The 16,083-nt window shown below is 45.2% G+C and overlaps 1 protein-coding gene across 1 annotated transcript; it reads right to left on the bottom strand.

Annotated features, from left to right (window-relative positions):
• Nucleotides 1–2,011: 2,011 nt before the first annotated feature.
• On the bottom strand, nucleotides 2,012–2,509 carry LOC112426432 (destrin). Its single transcript, XM_071090504.1, is given in 3 exon segments — nucleotides 2,012–2,058; nucleotides 2,061–2,412; nucleotides 2,414–2,509. Coding segments are annotated over 3 exon segments (495 nt in total).
• Between the last annotated feature and the right edge of the window lie 13,574 nt (nucleotides 2,510–16,083).

Here is a 16,083-nt window from a genome sequence, read left to right as displayed (position 1 = left end):
GACCTAAGAGTAGAGACAATTACTGCACACTAATAGGAAGGAAGACAAGGCATGTGAGTACTGTGTCAGGAAACTGGCTGGATCTGGCAATGGGAGCTCATGAAAATTCTCTTCTGACACTTCTAATTCTCAAGAAAGTAAGGAGCAAGGTAATCAGCTGAGGTGGGATGGGGAGGCTGCACTGGAGGTCTGAAAGAGGTAAGCTATAAAGTCATCACCTAGGGAAGTGGATGGAATGGGGAAAAGAAGGACAGTTGCTGAGCAGCACTCTGAGCTACTTGAGGTTTCAGTGGTCATGGATTCAGAGAGAGAGACTAGTCAGCACTTTACAACTTTCAGTTCCCTGAATGCTATCTGGGTTTCTTTTTTTTTTCCTGTTTGTTCATCTTAGTCCTTCTCAATTTTACTGTTGGTTTTGCAGAAATGTCTGGTGGTCCATGGTGGCCCATTTATATTTGAAGTAAAGGGCTAGGTTAATTCATGTAGGTGACTGAAGACACTCAAAGTTCCCCTCCCCAGTTACTAAATAGGCTGAATGAAAAAAAGACCTACAACTAGACATGTCATGGTCAAGTTTCAGAACACCAAAAATGAAGAGGCAATCTAAAGTCTTCAGGTACACACACAAAAATGATAACAGCAGTAAAATTGTCACTTGCAAAAATAAAAATAATAAGGTATCAGAATGCCATCAGCAATCCTAGGGGCTAGAAGATAAAAAGCAAGCCTTCAAAATTCTAGAATTCTAGACCTAGCTCAATCACCAATACAGCAAAATGGTAGAATAAACATACCTTTCATCGTACTTATGATGTGTTCCAACAAAATAAGGAAATCAAAGAAAGACAAGGGCAGGAAAGAGTGAATCCATCTCAGAAGAGCAATGAAGGGAAAGCCCAGGATGAAGGTTTACCTTTCATCACTCTTAGTTGCACGCCTTTCCTCAGGTTCAAATGTCTTTACGTTGTGCATTTATCACTTTCACAACTGTTTCTTTTGAAATAGAGTCTTGCTCTGTCACCCAGGCTGGAGTGCGGTGGCGCAATCTCTGCTCACTGCAACCTCCACCTCCCGCATTCAAGTGATTCTCATCCCTCAGCCACCTGAAATAGCTGGGATTACATGCACCACCATGTCTGGCTAATTTTTGTGTTTTTAGTAGAGGCGAGGTTTCACCATGTTGGCCAGGCTGGTCTCGAACTCCTGATCTCAAGTGATCCTCCCACCTCAACCTCCCAAAGTGCTGGGATTACAGGAGTGAGCCACTGCGCCCAGCCTAACAACTATTTTTGTTTAAATAACTTCACTTTTTACCTCTCAGATCGTCAAAATTCTGGACACTGTAACTTCTCCCCTCATATGACTCAAAGTGTTGGAAAAATATATAAGCGTAATTCCTTACTAATTTTTCACATCAAACCTCTTTCTTTTTCATATTATCAGAAATATTTAGATTTAACTATTTATAACTGGTTTCATTGTTATCAATAGTTACATAAAATGCCTCTTCATATAAAAATGCCTCTTCACATAAAAATGCCTCTTTATTACAGAAGCTGTCTTCATTTTAATTTATTTTTAATTTATTTTATTTGAATTTAGTTTTCTTTTGGCTGAATCCTTTCAGCCATATTACCCTTTCCAGAAAAAGTTCCTGGGCAATATACTTTCCAAAATGTCTTTCTGTGACTTGTACACATTGATAATACACGAATGGGCATAATTTCTAGGGTTACACATTTTCTCCACAAACTCTAAGACAATGCTCAACTGGCTTCTATTATTTAATTAAAAGAGGGTATGTATCCTTGGCTGTTTAGTAGAATTCTGTTTAGCAAATGCACACACCAGGAAGTAAACATGATCCCCAGTACTGAATTCCATGAGCTACACATTCTATCTGAGCACTACTCTTGTTTTCTCTTCTTTAAAAATATATGGTTGCTTTATTTATTTAGAAGTGGATAACATTAAACATGGAAGCTTTCCATTTGTGGCACTGAATGATGGCCTACACAGAGGATCCTTCAAAAGCTGCAATCAAGTACCCACCCATCTAACACAAACCCAATTGAGATCTTCTGGTTCATTTGCTTGAAATTTCTTTTTGATTCCATCCTTAGAGTTTGTGCAGATCATTTTACTTTTCAGAGGTGGTAGTTCTGGTGCCCACAAAAACAAACAAACAAACAATACTCTTCTGAATTTCTTTGTTTCAAAGCTTGCATCATATAAAGCACAGCAGCAATCTTTTTCAGGAAGCATTCCCACAAAGTGCTTGAAAGGACCGGTTACGGTTACACCAGTATCTCCAGCTGAGATCTCTTTGCCCTCTTCTCCAATGATGCACTTTTTGTCTGCACTGAGACAAAAAATGACAGTCTTCTTTGAGACAAAAAATGACAGTCTTCTTTCTTCGCTTGATTTCTTCTGGTGTGGAGCATTTATGAACTTTCATGTCATGAAAAATGTGACATACTTCATCAGCAACTTGCGTTCCTGGGTCCATCTTTGCTGCTGTGGTCACAGGGACACAGGGGAGGCCACCGGCGGGCACAAGTCTGTGGAGTGTTCTTTTCACAGCTGCAGACCAACACACCGCACTGCTCTTAACTAGAAACGTCTGAACACTGAATATGAAACAATAAAGCCTAAACCCTGGCCACATCCCGACTCTAATCCTAGACCAAACAAAACACTAAAACTCACCTTAATCTTCAGCCCCTTGCCCTAACCTCAATGTTAACCTAAACCTTAATCCTGATGCTACAATTTTAAAGCATGAGTATTTGGTCTATGCGTAAAGTGGTTTATCTAAGGCAGTGAGTAAAGAAGGCATCTCCTTCCACTCCCCTTTGCTCACTCTGCCCCAGGCCACAGCCCCTGGCCAGTCCCCTCATTTTCTTCTGGTCTTTACTCACACATCACCTTCTGCAAAGAGTTTAAGCCAATTGTGCAGTTAGAGAGAACAGTCCCCACAAGAGACCACCCTCGCTTCTGACACCAACCGCAATTTAGGGTGCACAACCACCCAAAACCACCCTCAGGTTACATAACTTGCTAGCAGGGCTCACAGAACTCACAGAAAGCTGTTGTATTCATAGTTGTGTTTTATTACAGGGAAGCCACACAGATTAAAATCTGCCAAGGGGAGGGATGAGATCAGCCAAGGCAGAGTCCAGGAGAGTCTGTCTAAATATAACGCTTCCATTTGTTCTCTGTGATGTCATGGGCACCGCTTATCACCAGCGGGCATAAAATCCACTTTACCTATTTGTGTATTGCCTCTCTCTCCCATAGGAATGTGAGCTTCATGACGGCAGGGAATTTGGTCAGCTTTACTCACTGCTGTGTTACTTCTAGAACTACACCATCCAATATTGTAGCTACTAGCCACGTGTGGGTAGTGAGCACTTGAAAAATGGCTGTCCCACCTCAAAATACACCATAAGTGTAAAATATACACGGAATTTTAAGGGTTTAGTATTAAAAGAAAAATGTAAAATAACTCACTGATAATTTATTATACTGGTTATATGTTAAAATATTTGGTAGATATTAGGTTATATAAAATATATTACTAAAATGTATTTCTCTTTTTTAATAAACTTAAATTGTGATCTGCAATGTGTGTGTGTGTATGTGTCTGTGTGTATCAGGCAGCACTGATCTAAAAGAAATGTCAGTAAACTTTTTCTGTAAAGGATCAAGTAGTAAATATCTTAGGCTTTGGGGCTGTATGGCCTCTACTCAACTGTGTTGTTGTGACACAAAAGCAGCCATAGAAAAGACTTAAACAAATAAGTGTTGCTGTGTTCCAATAAAACTTTATCTACAAAAGCAGTCCCACAATTTAGCTTATGGTCCACAGTTCTAGCCCCAATCTAGAACATTGATCCATAGTCAATATTCAATAAATACTTGTTGAGCAAATGGCAAGAGAGAAGGCTTATAGCTGCAGCACATAAGCCAGGAGGAGAATGGTAAGATACTTCTGAAGGTAATCAGTGGCCAGAGTGTGTAGCATCTGTTACCCACAGATTTCATTTTAAGCCACTGGAGGAATTTAAGGAGGATAGTGGTAAAATCTAATGTAACTTCTATCAAAGTTCACTGTGATAGATGCTACAGTTTGGCACTCAGACATGCTACTCTCCCACCCCTTTCAGAACTCATCCTGAAGGTTGGCAGCCAAAAGCTCTCAGGTGAGTCCCTCTCCAAGGGTTGCTCATGGTTGAAGAGCGCTGCCTTGTTCAAAGTAGCACTCCTGGTCGGGCGTGGTGGCTCATGCCTGTAATCCAAGCACTTTGGGAGGCCAAGGTGGGCGGATCACCTGAGGTCAAGAGTTGGAGACCAGCCTGGCCAATATGGAGAAACTCCGTCTCTACTAAATATACAAAAAATTAGCCGGGCATGGTGGTGTGTGCCTGTAATCCCAGCTACTTGGGAGGCTGAGGCAGGAAAATCGATTGAACCCAGGAAGCGGAGGTTGCATTGAGTGGAGATTGCGCCACTGCACTCCAGCCTAGGTGACAGAGCAAGACTCCGTCTCTAGAAAAAAACAAAAACAAACAAACACACAAAAAAGTAGCACTCCTTTCTTTAAATTAACCCACATTCAATGACTCACTAATGTATGGCATAAAAGTCTGGCCTTCTTGCACCCTGTGCAGACAGTTCCAAAGCACTGCTCCAGCTCCAGAGCTCCCTCTGGGATTGCGAGCAGTGACCTTGGTTGTGGCTGCATGGCTTTTCCACAGTCCACCTCACCCCCTATGGGAGTCCATCTGCTTCCATCCCTCTCCCACAGGTGTTGATCTCATGAGCACTCCCCAAAAACCTGCCTGCATGCAAATCTGCATCTCTGAGTCAGAATCCAGAGAACCTGACCTGCAACAGCTTGTACCAGCAGTGGTCCAAGAAAGCAATGCTGATTGTAGGTAAAGTACAAGTAGCCCCAGCAAACTGAGGTAGTGCAATTGTCAAAGCTGTCGTGCATGGTGAACTAGGATGGCATATGGAGGGAAGGAATGCCCTGGTGGGTGGAATGTACCAGGCCTGTGTGAACTATCAAGTAGTCATCATAAAGACAATGGAATTGGATGGCCATTGCCTGGGAGCTACTAAAGCACTGGAGAAAGTGTCAGGTGTGAAAGCCAGAGGGCCTCCTAGGCAGCATATCGAGAGACTCAAATATTGCATCCAGGGATCAGAAAAGGCTGGGTGGTCAGGGTAAACAAGGAGACCTGTATGCAGGCCATTGCAACAGCCTAGGCAAGGAATGTAGCTGGCTCGGCCCTGAATGCTAACAGCAGCACTGGGGAAAAGTGGTCGGATCCTGGCTACATTTTGAAGATGAAGCCAACATAATTTGCTATGGCATTTGTATTGGTTTCCATTGCTATTGTAACACAGGATGCAAAGTTACTGGTTTAAAACAACATAAATTTATTCCTTTACCATTTTGGAGGTAGGAAATCCGAAAATAGTCTTATGGGGCTAAAAGGGAGTAGCAGGACTAGTTCCTTCTCGAGGCTCTGAGGGGAGAATTCCTCCAACTGCTCTAGCTTCTAGAGGCCACCTGCATTCCTTAGCATGTGCCCACTTTCTCCATTTTCAAAGCACATCTCTCCAACCCTGCTTCGATCCTTACATCTCTTTTTTCTGACTATCATGCTTCTGCCTCCTGTGGTACAATTAGTCTGCCTGGATAATCCATCCCTATCTCAAGATCCTTAATTTAACCATATCTGCAAAGTCCCTTTTGCTGTGTAAGATAACAAACATATTCACAGGTTCCAGGGTTTGGATGTAGACAGCTTTAGGGAGACATTATTTAGCCCATACATGGTTGGAGATGGGGGTGCAAGAAAGGGAGGAGCCAAGAATGACCTGAATGCTTCGGGGCCTGAGCAATTGGGGAATGCGTGGCCACTAACCTAGATGGGGGAGACACAGGGCTCAGAGATTCACTCCATTCTTCTTTGGAAGCCGAGTCCTGCCACTTCCCCCCAAAGGCTTCTCTGTGTTAAACAATAATTTTCAGAAAAAGGTAAAATCATGACTCTCATACAGATGTAAAAATTAGCACATGTTGAAGAATTTACTTCACTTATATGATCTAAGAAAAGCAGGCAGGTGTTATAACCAGTTTAAAGGAAAGCTCAAAACAGCACAAATTTATATGGAGTAAAGGAATGTTAAGATAAATTGCAAATGAGGTCAAAACTGAGTTTTCCACAGTGAGGAGGAAGTCATTTAAAATCACTACCAGACAGTACAGCATTTATATACCAGTTATAACTTACAAAGAGTTTCAAAATAGCTCAGACAATGTACAGACCTAGAATGTTATAATGCAGGAAGGTGTGCTACAGATGGTGCATTGTTTTCTATTGAAATACAAAGATTTTTTCCTACACTTGATTTTTCTGACAGAAGTACTCCATGTATAAGTCCTGGCAAGGGCAGATTGAGTTTCTGGCAGGCAAGGAACAAGAAGGAGGGTTTGATGTCTCCAGGCAAGATCTAACAAAAGACTGGCAGAAAAAACAACAACAACAACAACACATTTTAACATGAACATTTGGTATTATACTCATTACAATACTTTTTAACTAGTCTTTATTTATAGAGAAGGTGTTATGGACTCATAGTTTGTGACCACCCAAAGCTCATATGTTGAAACCCGAATGCCACCCTCCCCCCAGGCCCTCCAAGTGATGGTATTAGGAGGTAGAGCCCTTGGGAACTAATTAGGTTTATATGAGGTCATGAAGGGTGGGGCCCCATGATGGGATTAGTGGCCTCATAAGAAGAGGAAGAGAGACCACAGCTCACTCCCTGCATGCACACAAAGACGAGGTTCTGTGAGCACACAGTGAGATGGTGGCCACTATTACCAGGAACTAAATCTGTCAGCACCTTGATCTTGCACTTCCCAGCCTCTAGAACTGTGAGAACTAAATGTCTGCTGTTTTAGCCACCCAGTCTATGGTATTTTGTTATGACAACTCTAGCAGACTAATGCAGAAGCTATTAATCTGTTTTTGGTCCAATCAAAGTATAATCAGCCACTTGGTGACATTTAGCATTCTACTTAAGTGCGATTAAACCAGACTAAATGTAAACCAGCATAACTTATCTACCCTTCTGGCCATTATCACTTTGAAAACAAGAAAGCATTCTTTTTGTTCAGCCATTCTACAGCATACACCAGCCCTTCGTTGTTTGTGGCTAAATTGGAAGTACAATTATTTATATAAATAAGGTAGGGGACAAAAAATAATTTTCCCTCTACCCTTCTTTTTCTTTTTTCTTTTTTTCTTTTTTTTTTTTTTTTGAGATGGAGTCTTGCTCTGTCGCCCAGGCTGGAGTGAGTGAAGTGGGGTGATCTTGGCTCACTGCAACCTCCACCTCCCACGTTCAAGCAATTCTCCTGCCTCAACCTCCTGAGTAGCTGGGATTACAGGCACCCGCCACCACACCTGGGTAGTTTTTGTATTTTTAGTACAGACAGGGTTTCACCATGTTGGTCAGGCTAGTCACGAACTCTTGACCTCAGGTGATCCACCTGCCTCAGCCTCCCAAAGTGCTGGGATTACAGGCATGAGTTACCGTCCCTGACCCCCTCTACCCTTCCTAGTTGGTGCGGGGCCCTCTGTAACAACAGACAGATTAACAAGAGAAAAACAAAGAGAAATGTATTAACATGTATATTTTATATATATATGGAAAATACTCAGGGAAAGATTAATTCTCAAACAAGTGGCTTAGAATTTCAATTATGTAGCATCTTCAACAAGGAACAATACATTCTTAGAGAAGTGTCAAGACAAAAGAAAAAGACCTTGAGTATCCCGGTGGAGAAAATTGTGGGAAAGCAAATATATGGGAAATTCGTGGTAGATAAGGGCTAGTCAGTGAAGTCTGTTATGTCCACTCCTCTGGTGCCACCTTCAGGCTGATGAGGGCCTAAAGTTGTCGTCGGTCTTTGTTCTTCCTGATAGAGGAGGAAGAACTCCTTTGTAAAGTTATATCCTGTTTTTAGGCAAATGGGGGAGGGGGAGGGGCAAAGAGCTTTTCTTGTGTCTGCCTCTTCTCAATTACCTTCAGTTCAAAATAATCCTTATGCCAGTGTAGCATATTTTAGGGTGGAGTATTCTGCTTCCCTTTAGTAGTACATTTGGCAATGCAGTCTCCTCTATGGTCTCTTTCCCTCCACTTCTTCTAATCCGATTAACATGCATGAGAGGGAGAAAGAGACAATAAGCAAACCCTCTGCTCTTCAGCAACTTTGGCAGGGCAGGAAGATAAAATCCAGTAACAGATAGAAAATCTTTTCCAGTCTCCCGTACTCTTATTGGCAAAAGGAAAGTGTGTTGGGAGAAAACACTTTTTCTTTACCTATTTATGTTCAGAGTCTACAGATTAACCAACCACAGACAGATTAACAGGGAAAAAAGATGAAGTTTATTTATTCAAAGGAGTCTTCAGATAAATATGGCTGTCTAAACAGCCCAAAATAGGGGTTTATATACCCACTTAACAAGGAGAAAGGGAGGTGGAGAGAGGACTTCCATGGAAGAACAAATGGAAGGTATGAAGTTTCAGATAACATTTGTTTAAGCAATTACTCATTATGGTGACAATGATTAGTCTCTTCTCTGGCTGTAAACTTCCTAGAGAGGGGATTTATGGCAGCAGTGTTTAGGAGGTCCTGCTTAAGTCAGCAAAGTTTAGGCACTTTTTGTTTATTTGTTTCTGCAGCTGCTGTTTGTTCAGATGTTTTTAGCTTAAAATGATCTTTATGCCACTGAAGTGCATTTCGGATCCCTGCAGGTGCAGAATCATTCTTCATGTAACGTGACTTTTCAGGGTCTCTTCCTGTCTCAGAGATTTTGGTCTAAGCTCCAGAAGTAAGAAAGATGCATTCAAGTGCCACACACTCTGAAATGAAGTGGCAACTTGCAGAAAAATGGTGACTGAATTGGTTCTCACTTTTTAGTTTACCACCTGCCACCAGGCTATATTTGGGGAAGCTGGCATGGGCCCAGAGGCAGCCTGAGGTGGCTGATGGTCCATGATACCATCTCCAGAAGCCCTACCCTAGCTCAGGTCATCACTTCTTATGTCTCACTATGACATCAATACCCCAACTCTTCCTCAAGCATCTACTCTTTGTGTCTTCCCCCCAACACCCCCACCACCAAGTCACAAAGCAGCAAAAGAGGTCTGTCTAAAATGCAGTCTGTTTACACTGTTAACCTGTTTAAACCACTCCAAGACTTCCCACTACTCTGGGATAAGATCGAAGTATTTGCCAAGGCTCACAGAGCTCCGTGTGATGCACCTACCTCACCAGTCCACCTCCATCCCCTACTGAGACTGATAGCACTCTCTCCTTCCCTCCCTTTCCTGTCCCCAGAATGCACAATGTTCTCTCTCACTTCAGGGTCTTAGCATCTGCTGTTTCCTCTGCTGGGCTGCTGGGGACATCTTAGCCTCCTCTCCTATCTCACCTATCTGTAACATTTACAGATGGAGGCAAGAGAATAAATGGATCCCTGGCCTCATCCCTCTTTTCCTCTCATCCCTGGTTCTGTTTCGCACCATGAAGTGCATATATGTGAATATCCCAGACTGCAGATCCAAGGTACGTCCATAAACTCCCCTCTCTTTGGCCACCCTCCCAGGCCTAAAGGTGTATGGTTTAGCATAATAGTCTGCCCTCAGTGGAAGAACCTAGAAAAGAGAACCACACAGGCCCTGGAAGTGAGGTGGAATGTTTGAATTGAGAATACTTGGTCCCAGGTACGTTGAGATGGAGAGAGATGCCTTAAAAGGATTTGCCCATGGGGGCTGCCTGAAGGGCCAATAGGAGCCCAACTGATTTGCACAGATGTTCTCCTAGGACCAGGGGTTGAATGGGAGTTGTCAGGAGAAGGCTGGAAAGTACATCACCTGTGTCAGTAACTGCAGGGGGTATGGGGCATGGACATCCCCAAAGAACCTTCAAAACACCCATGATAGAAAGAGCCACCTGCAGACCAGGCGCGGTGGCTCATGCCTGTAATCCCAGCACTTTGGGAGGCCGAGGCAGGTGGATCACAAGGTCAGGAGATCAAGACCATCCTGACTAACACGGTGAAACCCCGTCTCTACTAAAAATATAAAAAATTAGCTGGGCGTGGTGGCGGTCGCCTGTAGTCCCCGCTACTCAGGAGACTGAGGCAGGAGAATGCCGTGAACCCGGGAGGCAGAGCTTGCAGTGAGCCAAGATTGCACCGCTGCACTCCAGCCTGGGCAACAGAGCAAGACTCCACCTCAAAAAAGAATAATAATAATAAAAAGAGCCACCTGCCAACTCCAGGAACAATACGTTAGGGAAGTCCCAGGCATTCAATCTCTTTCCTGCCCTTTACCTGTCTCCCTGCCCCATCCCTTGAGTTTTGACCTGGAGAGGTCAAAAAAGCTGGAGTACAAGCTGGGCAGGCTGGGGAGATGGACAAGGTGGGTACATGGAAGGCTACCCTGGCTCAGCTTGGAAACCTGGTGAGGAAAGGAAGTGTAGCTGGCTTCCTCATTATTTCTTCCCCTACTCCTCATTCCTCTTTACCCACTCATGATGCCACTCCTGACTCATCTAGAGTTGGGTAAGGAGAAAGAGGAGAGATAGAGTGGCAGAAAAGTGTTGCTGATGCCCTCTGGGTGGGTCAGATGTCCAAATGCTGGCTCTTTCTCTTGTGGGGTGCTCTGGTGGGTGCACTGGAGACACCATCCCACAGGTGCACCATTCCCTGACAAGAACGACACAACCTCCAGCCAATTGCTTATGATGGCTTCCCCACCCACACAGGTCCTTGCCCTGCCAGCATCCTCTCGAGTGGGTTCACAGGAGACCTTGGCAGTTCTCTTCACTCTTGCACCCCAGTCAGCTCGAGGGACTCAGGCCAAGCTCTGCCAATGACTCTCTTGAAGACCCCTATCAGACTTGAGGGGAGGGGAAGAACAACCCTTTCCTTTAAGAAATCCTCGTCTATCTTCACTCTTAGTCCCATGCTTCTCTTTGTGTGGTCTTAATAGCTGTTATCCCATTGGAGAGTCACAATGACTCTGAGGAAAGGGAGGGTATTTGTATATGCAGTATATTGGAGATAAGGTCAAAAAGGACAAGGGCTTGGAGCCTGGGAACCTTGTCACAGCTTCAAGTTTAGGTTAGCCAGCAAATTCGTTTACTTTGATGGCAATCCATTTTCCCACCCAGGCAGTAAATTCCATAATAGCACAGACTGTCTGTCCTGTTTACCATACATCCCCAGCTCTTAGCAAAGAGCCCAGCACAGAGTGGGCACTCATAAATATTAATTAATGAATTATCTCTATCTATTGCAGCATAACAAACCACTCTAAAACTTAAATGGCTTAAAATAATGAAAATCATTTCTTTTGCTTACAGTTGGACAAACAGGAACAGCTCATTTCTGCTCAATGTGGTATCAGCTGGGACAACTCATCTTGAGACTGGAATATCTGCTTCCAAGAATATCCACAAGTTGATGCTGGCTGTTGGCTGGGAGCTCAGCCAATGCTGTGGCCTGGGGGCCTTGGCTCCCTCCCACATAATCTCTCCACAGCACACTTAGGCTTCCTCATAGCATGGTGGCTGGGTTCCAATGTCATCAGAGATGGAGGCTGTATTGACTTCTATGACCCAGCCTCAGAAGTCACAAAGTGTCCTGCCACTGAAGTGATAAGTCAGCCTGGATTCAAGGGGATGGCACAAAGACCTCTTTCTCTCAATTAAAAGAGTATCAAAGTCACATTATGCGCATAACATATGAGGTAGGAGATATTGGAGCGACCATCTTCGGAAAATTCATCTAATCTGTCCCATGGATAGTCAAACACTATCACTTCCTGGTGGACCCAGTATTTGAACTCAAGTTCTGCTCGGTACATTTTGTTCTAGGAGGAGGGGATATATGTCACACATTCTAGAAGGACTTCTCTCTAACCTGGAGAAGATAAAGCCTTGGAGTTTAGAGAGTTAATTGACAGTTATGAAGATAATTCACTTATTTGTGCTAACTGCCTCTTCAACTAAATGTAGGCTTCCTAAGAAACTTTTGTTATGTTATATATATAATTTTATACATATTTTATATTAATATATTAGATTGTCTATTAGGTATGTACATATACAATAATCTCCAGTGCTTAGCCCAGAGTCTAACACATAGCAGCTGCACAAAGAGTACAAAGAAATCTTGTAGAATAAATTAAATACCTGCTTAGTCCCGCTAGGTGAAGTGTGGCTTGATGAGGTGCTGCCACCTTCTGGGAACTGAGGTATTGCTAGCCATTTCAAAGGCAGCAGGTCTTTGGAACTAACTATGCACTCCTTGCCCCAAGCCACTCTCAGTTTACAAGGCACTCTCCCAGTGGCTGATTTTTTATGTATGTATGTATTTATTTATTTAATTTGAAACAGGGTCTCGCTCTGTCGCCCAGGGTGCAGTGCAGTAGTGCAATCTCAGCTCACTGCAGCCTTGACCTCCTGGGCTCAAGCAATCCTCACGCTTCAGCCTCCACAGTAGCTGGGACCACAGGCATGTGACACCAGGCCCAGCTAATTTTATTTATTTTGTAGAGATGGGAGTCTCGCTTTGTTGCCCAGGCTGGTCTCGAACTCCTGGGCTCAAGTGATCTTCAGTCTCCCAAAGTTCTGGGATTACAGGGGTGAGCCACCTTGCCCTTATCCCTAATGGTGGATTGATTTTTTCTTTTTAACAGGAATTCCGACGCCTGTGTTGATTCCTATTTGACCAACGAGAGCTCTGAGGACCAGCGCTGCTGAACGGAATCGTCCCGCCTGATATCTCTACGGCCTCACTCGGCTCTCCTCAGCCCCGCCGCCTGGCTGTGGCTCCTCACCATCACTGCTCTGCCTAAGTGCTCAGGGGAGGCCTTGCTGAACCAGCAGCCCATCCTGCCTGCTTATCTTACCTCAGTTCTGTGTAGCCCCAGACAGTGGTGCTGTCCTCCCCGCTCAAATATGGTCTTCCCTTAACCTCCTCCATGATCAACTCTTCCCCAGGTTTTCTCCCTCCCTCTCTGGCTGCTGCTTCTCTAAAGTCCGCCTTCTCCCACATCTGACCCTAAGCCCGCTTCTCTTCACAGACCCCTGCGAATGCTGCTCCCCTCACAGCCTCAATCCCCATCTGCACACAAACAACTGCCAGCCCAGTCTTCTCTCTTGAGCTCCACATCTGATTGCCTGGTCCCCAGAAAGCTAGCACTGACTGGGACAGCCCGACATTTAATGCGTACCTTGTCCAAAGTCAGCCTGTGGTCTCCCCACACCCCCAACCACCCCGCCCCTTCTCCCACTCCCACTGCCCCCATTTATGCATCCCCCCCACTCACTTATGCAGACAACCGGGTATCAGCCCAGAGTTTTCCCTTCCTCACCTCCAGGGTCACTAGACGGTTTTCAGAAGTAACATCAAACAGTACACCAAGCAGTTTGGCATATTTTAGCTCTTTTAGGTTCTGTCGACTCTGACTCCTGGGCAGCCCTCAGATAGTCCCTCCTCTCCCTCATCTGCTACCATCAGATCCTCATCACATGGAACCTGGACTGCTGGGACAGATTCCGTGCCCTGTCTCCTCCCCTGTGGCCGGACTCTAACCGACTCTACACTCCAACTTGCCCCTGATTAAAACCCTTCAGAATGGGACCCAAACTCCATGCCTGCCATTCAGTTTTCACAACTTGGCTCCATGCTGTCCAAGACCACGCTCCACCTCTGCCCACACATCCTGCCTTCAAGGCACACTGCACACGTCACACCAGCCAAGCCTCTGTGCCTTTGCCCACTCTCTTCGCTTTGCCCAGAACCTCCTTCCCTCATCTTCTCACGTCCAAAGTGTCTCATCCCCACTGTACAGACAAAGAAACAAATTCATTGTATTATTTTTATTTTTTTGAGACAGAGTCTTGCTCTTTCACCCAGGCTGGAGTGCATTGGTATGATCTCAGCTCACTGAAACCTCCACCTCCCTGGCTCAAGCAATTCTCCTGCCTCAGCCTCCCAAGTAGCTGGGATTACAGGTGCCCGCCACCATGCCCAGCTAATTTTTGTATTTTTTGTAGAGATAGGGTTTCACCATGTTAGCCAGGCTAGTCTCAAACTCTTGACCTCAGGTGATCTGCCCGCCTCTGCCTCTCAAAGTGCTGGGATTATAGGCATGAGCCACTGCACCTGGCCAGAAATACCTGGCCAGAAACACCTGGCCAGAAACAGGCTCAGAGAGCTGACACAGTTGCCCAAGGTTGTACAGCTGGGAAGTAGTGGAGCTGGGGTCCCAAAGGAAGACTGCCTGAAACCAGCTCTTTTCAATGCTCTGCAGGGTCCAGACTTTATTCCAAGCCCTGGCTTCCCCATGTGTAAAAGGGGAAAATAAAAAAACAAAGGGGTCTTCCTGTTCCCACTTTGCCTGATCAGGATTTCTTCATTCTGAGATGCTCTGAAGTTCCCTGGTAACCTGGGGGCACAGAGCACAGCTGCCTCAGGCCCCTAGCCAGCCACTGAGTGGACAGTGCTCAGGTCAGACCCTCCTCAGGGACCGCCTGCGTGACCTGTGAGTGCTTTCCACTAAGAACACTATGACCAGTGGACGGCGTGGCCTTCTGGCTGCCCTCAAGTTCTCCAGTTTCCAGTCTGTGTTCCTTATCTATTGCTGTGTAGCAAAATATCACAAAATGATCAGTTTAAAAGGATGTTTCCACTCGCAGTTCTGAAGCTCAGAGGTCCTATAGACATGGCTGGGTTCTCCGCTCAAGGTTTCCAAGGCTGAACCTGGGCTGAGTTCTCATCTGGAAACTGAAGAGAAGTCTTCCAGGCTCATTCATGTTGGGGAAAGGATTCAATTCCCCGAGTTTCCAGGACTGAGGTTCCTGCTTTCTTGAGGCTGTTAGCCTTTCCTGGCTCCTTGCAGCCACCCACAGTCCTTCTCATGTGATCTCTACAAGTTCAAGTCAGCAATGGTGCAACAAATTCCCCTCATGCTTCAAATCTCTCTTCACATTTCTCTTCTGCCACCCGCTTGGGAACTTTTGAGGGGCCATCTTTAGAAGTCTGATCAGACCCTCATTCATCAGGCATTTGCTATCTGCTCCACACCTAACCTGTACTCAGCAGTGCTGGGGGGCAGAAATGAACAAAATTTGACTGCATGGCCTCTGGGACTCCTGTCTTAATACCCCGCTATTCATCCTGTGCTTAACCAGATTTTCCACCTACCTGTCCATACTTGGGCCATACCTGTTACCTAAATGCTGTTCCCCACTGTATTCATTGGCCAAAGCTGCTGTAACAAAATACCACAGACTGGATGGCTTTTAAACAGACATTTCTGTTCTCGCAGTTCTGGAGGCTGAAAGTCCAAGATCAAGGTGTCAGCAGGGTTGGTTTCTGGTGAGGTCTCTCTCCCCGGCCTGCAGACAGCCGCCTTCTCACTGTGTTCCCACATTGCCCTCACTTTGTGCATGTACATCCCTGGTGTTTCTTCCTCTTCTTATAAGGATACCGATAGGGCAACAGTCACACTTTTATAACTTCATTTAACCTTAATTACCTCTTTAAAGGGCCTATCTCCAAATAAAGTCACATTTCAAGGTAGTGGGGCTTCCACATATGAATTGGGGGAGGGGAAGAGAATTTAGTCCACAATATCTACCATCTCCACCCATCAAGTATCTCATCTGGGGGGCTCAGTTCACAGGCTGCCTCTTGCATAAAACCACCCTAGATGGAGTTTGTGTCTCACTGGGCTCCCCAACACCCGGTTGGTACTTCTGTTCCCACCATGTCAGTTTCCCACTAGACCGGGAGGTTCTAGGGAAGGCTCCACAGCTGACAAGCTGGTGTGTACTGGGAATCCTCCAGCAGAGGCCTGCTCCCAGTAGGGCATCAATAAGTGTTGGGGAGGAACAGAGGAGCAGGGGATGCTAACAAGGTCAAGCAACAGGGCCTCCAACTCCGGGAGAACTGACAAAGGCTGCCAACCACACACCTT

The sequence above is a fragment of the Macaca nemestrina genome, chromosome 2 (assembly GCF_043159975.1).
Source record: "Macaca nemestrina isolate mMacNem1 chromosome 2, mMacNem.hap1, whole genome shotgun sequence".
NCBI classification, from domain to species: domain Eukaryota; kingdom Metazoa; phylum Chordata; class Mammalia; order Primates; family Cercopithecidae; genus Macaca; species Macaca nemestrina.
This window is presented reverse-complemented; position numbering and strand designations above follow the sequence as displayed.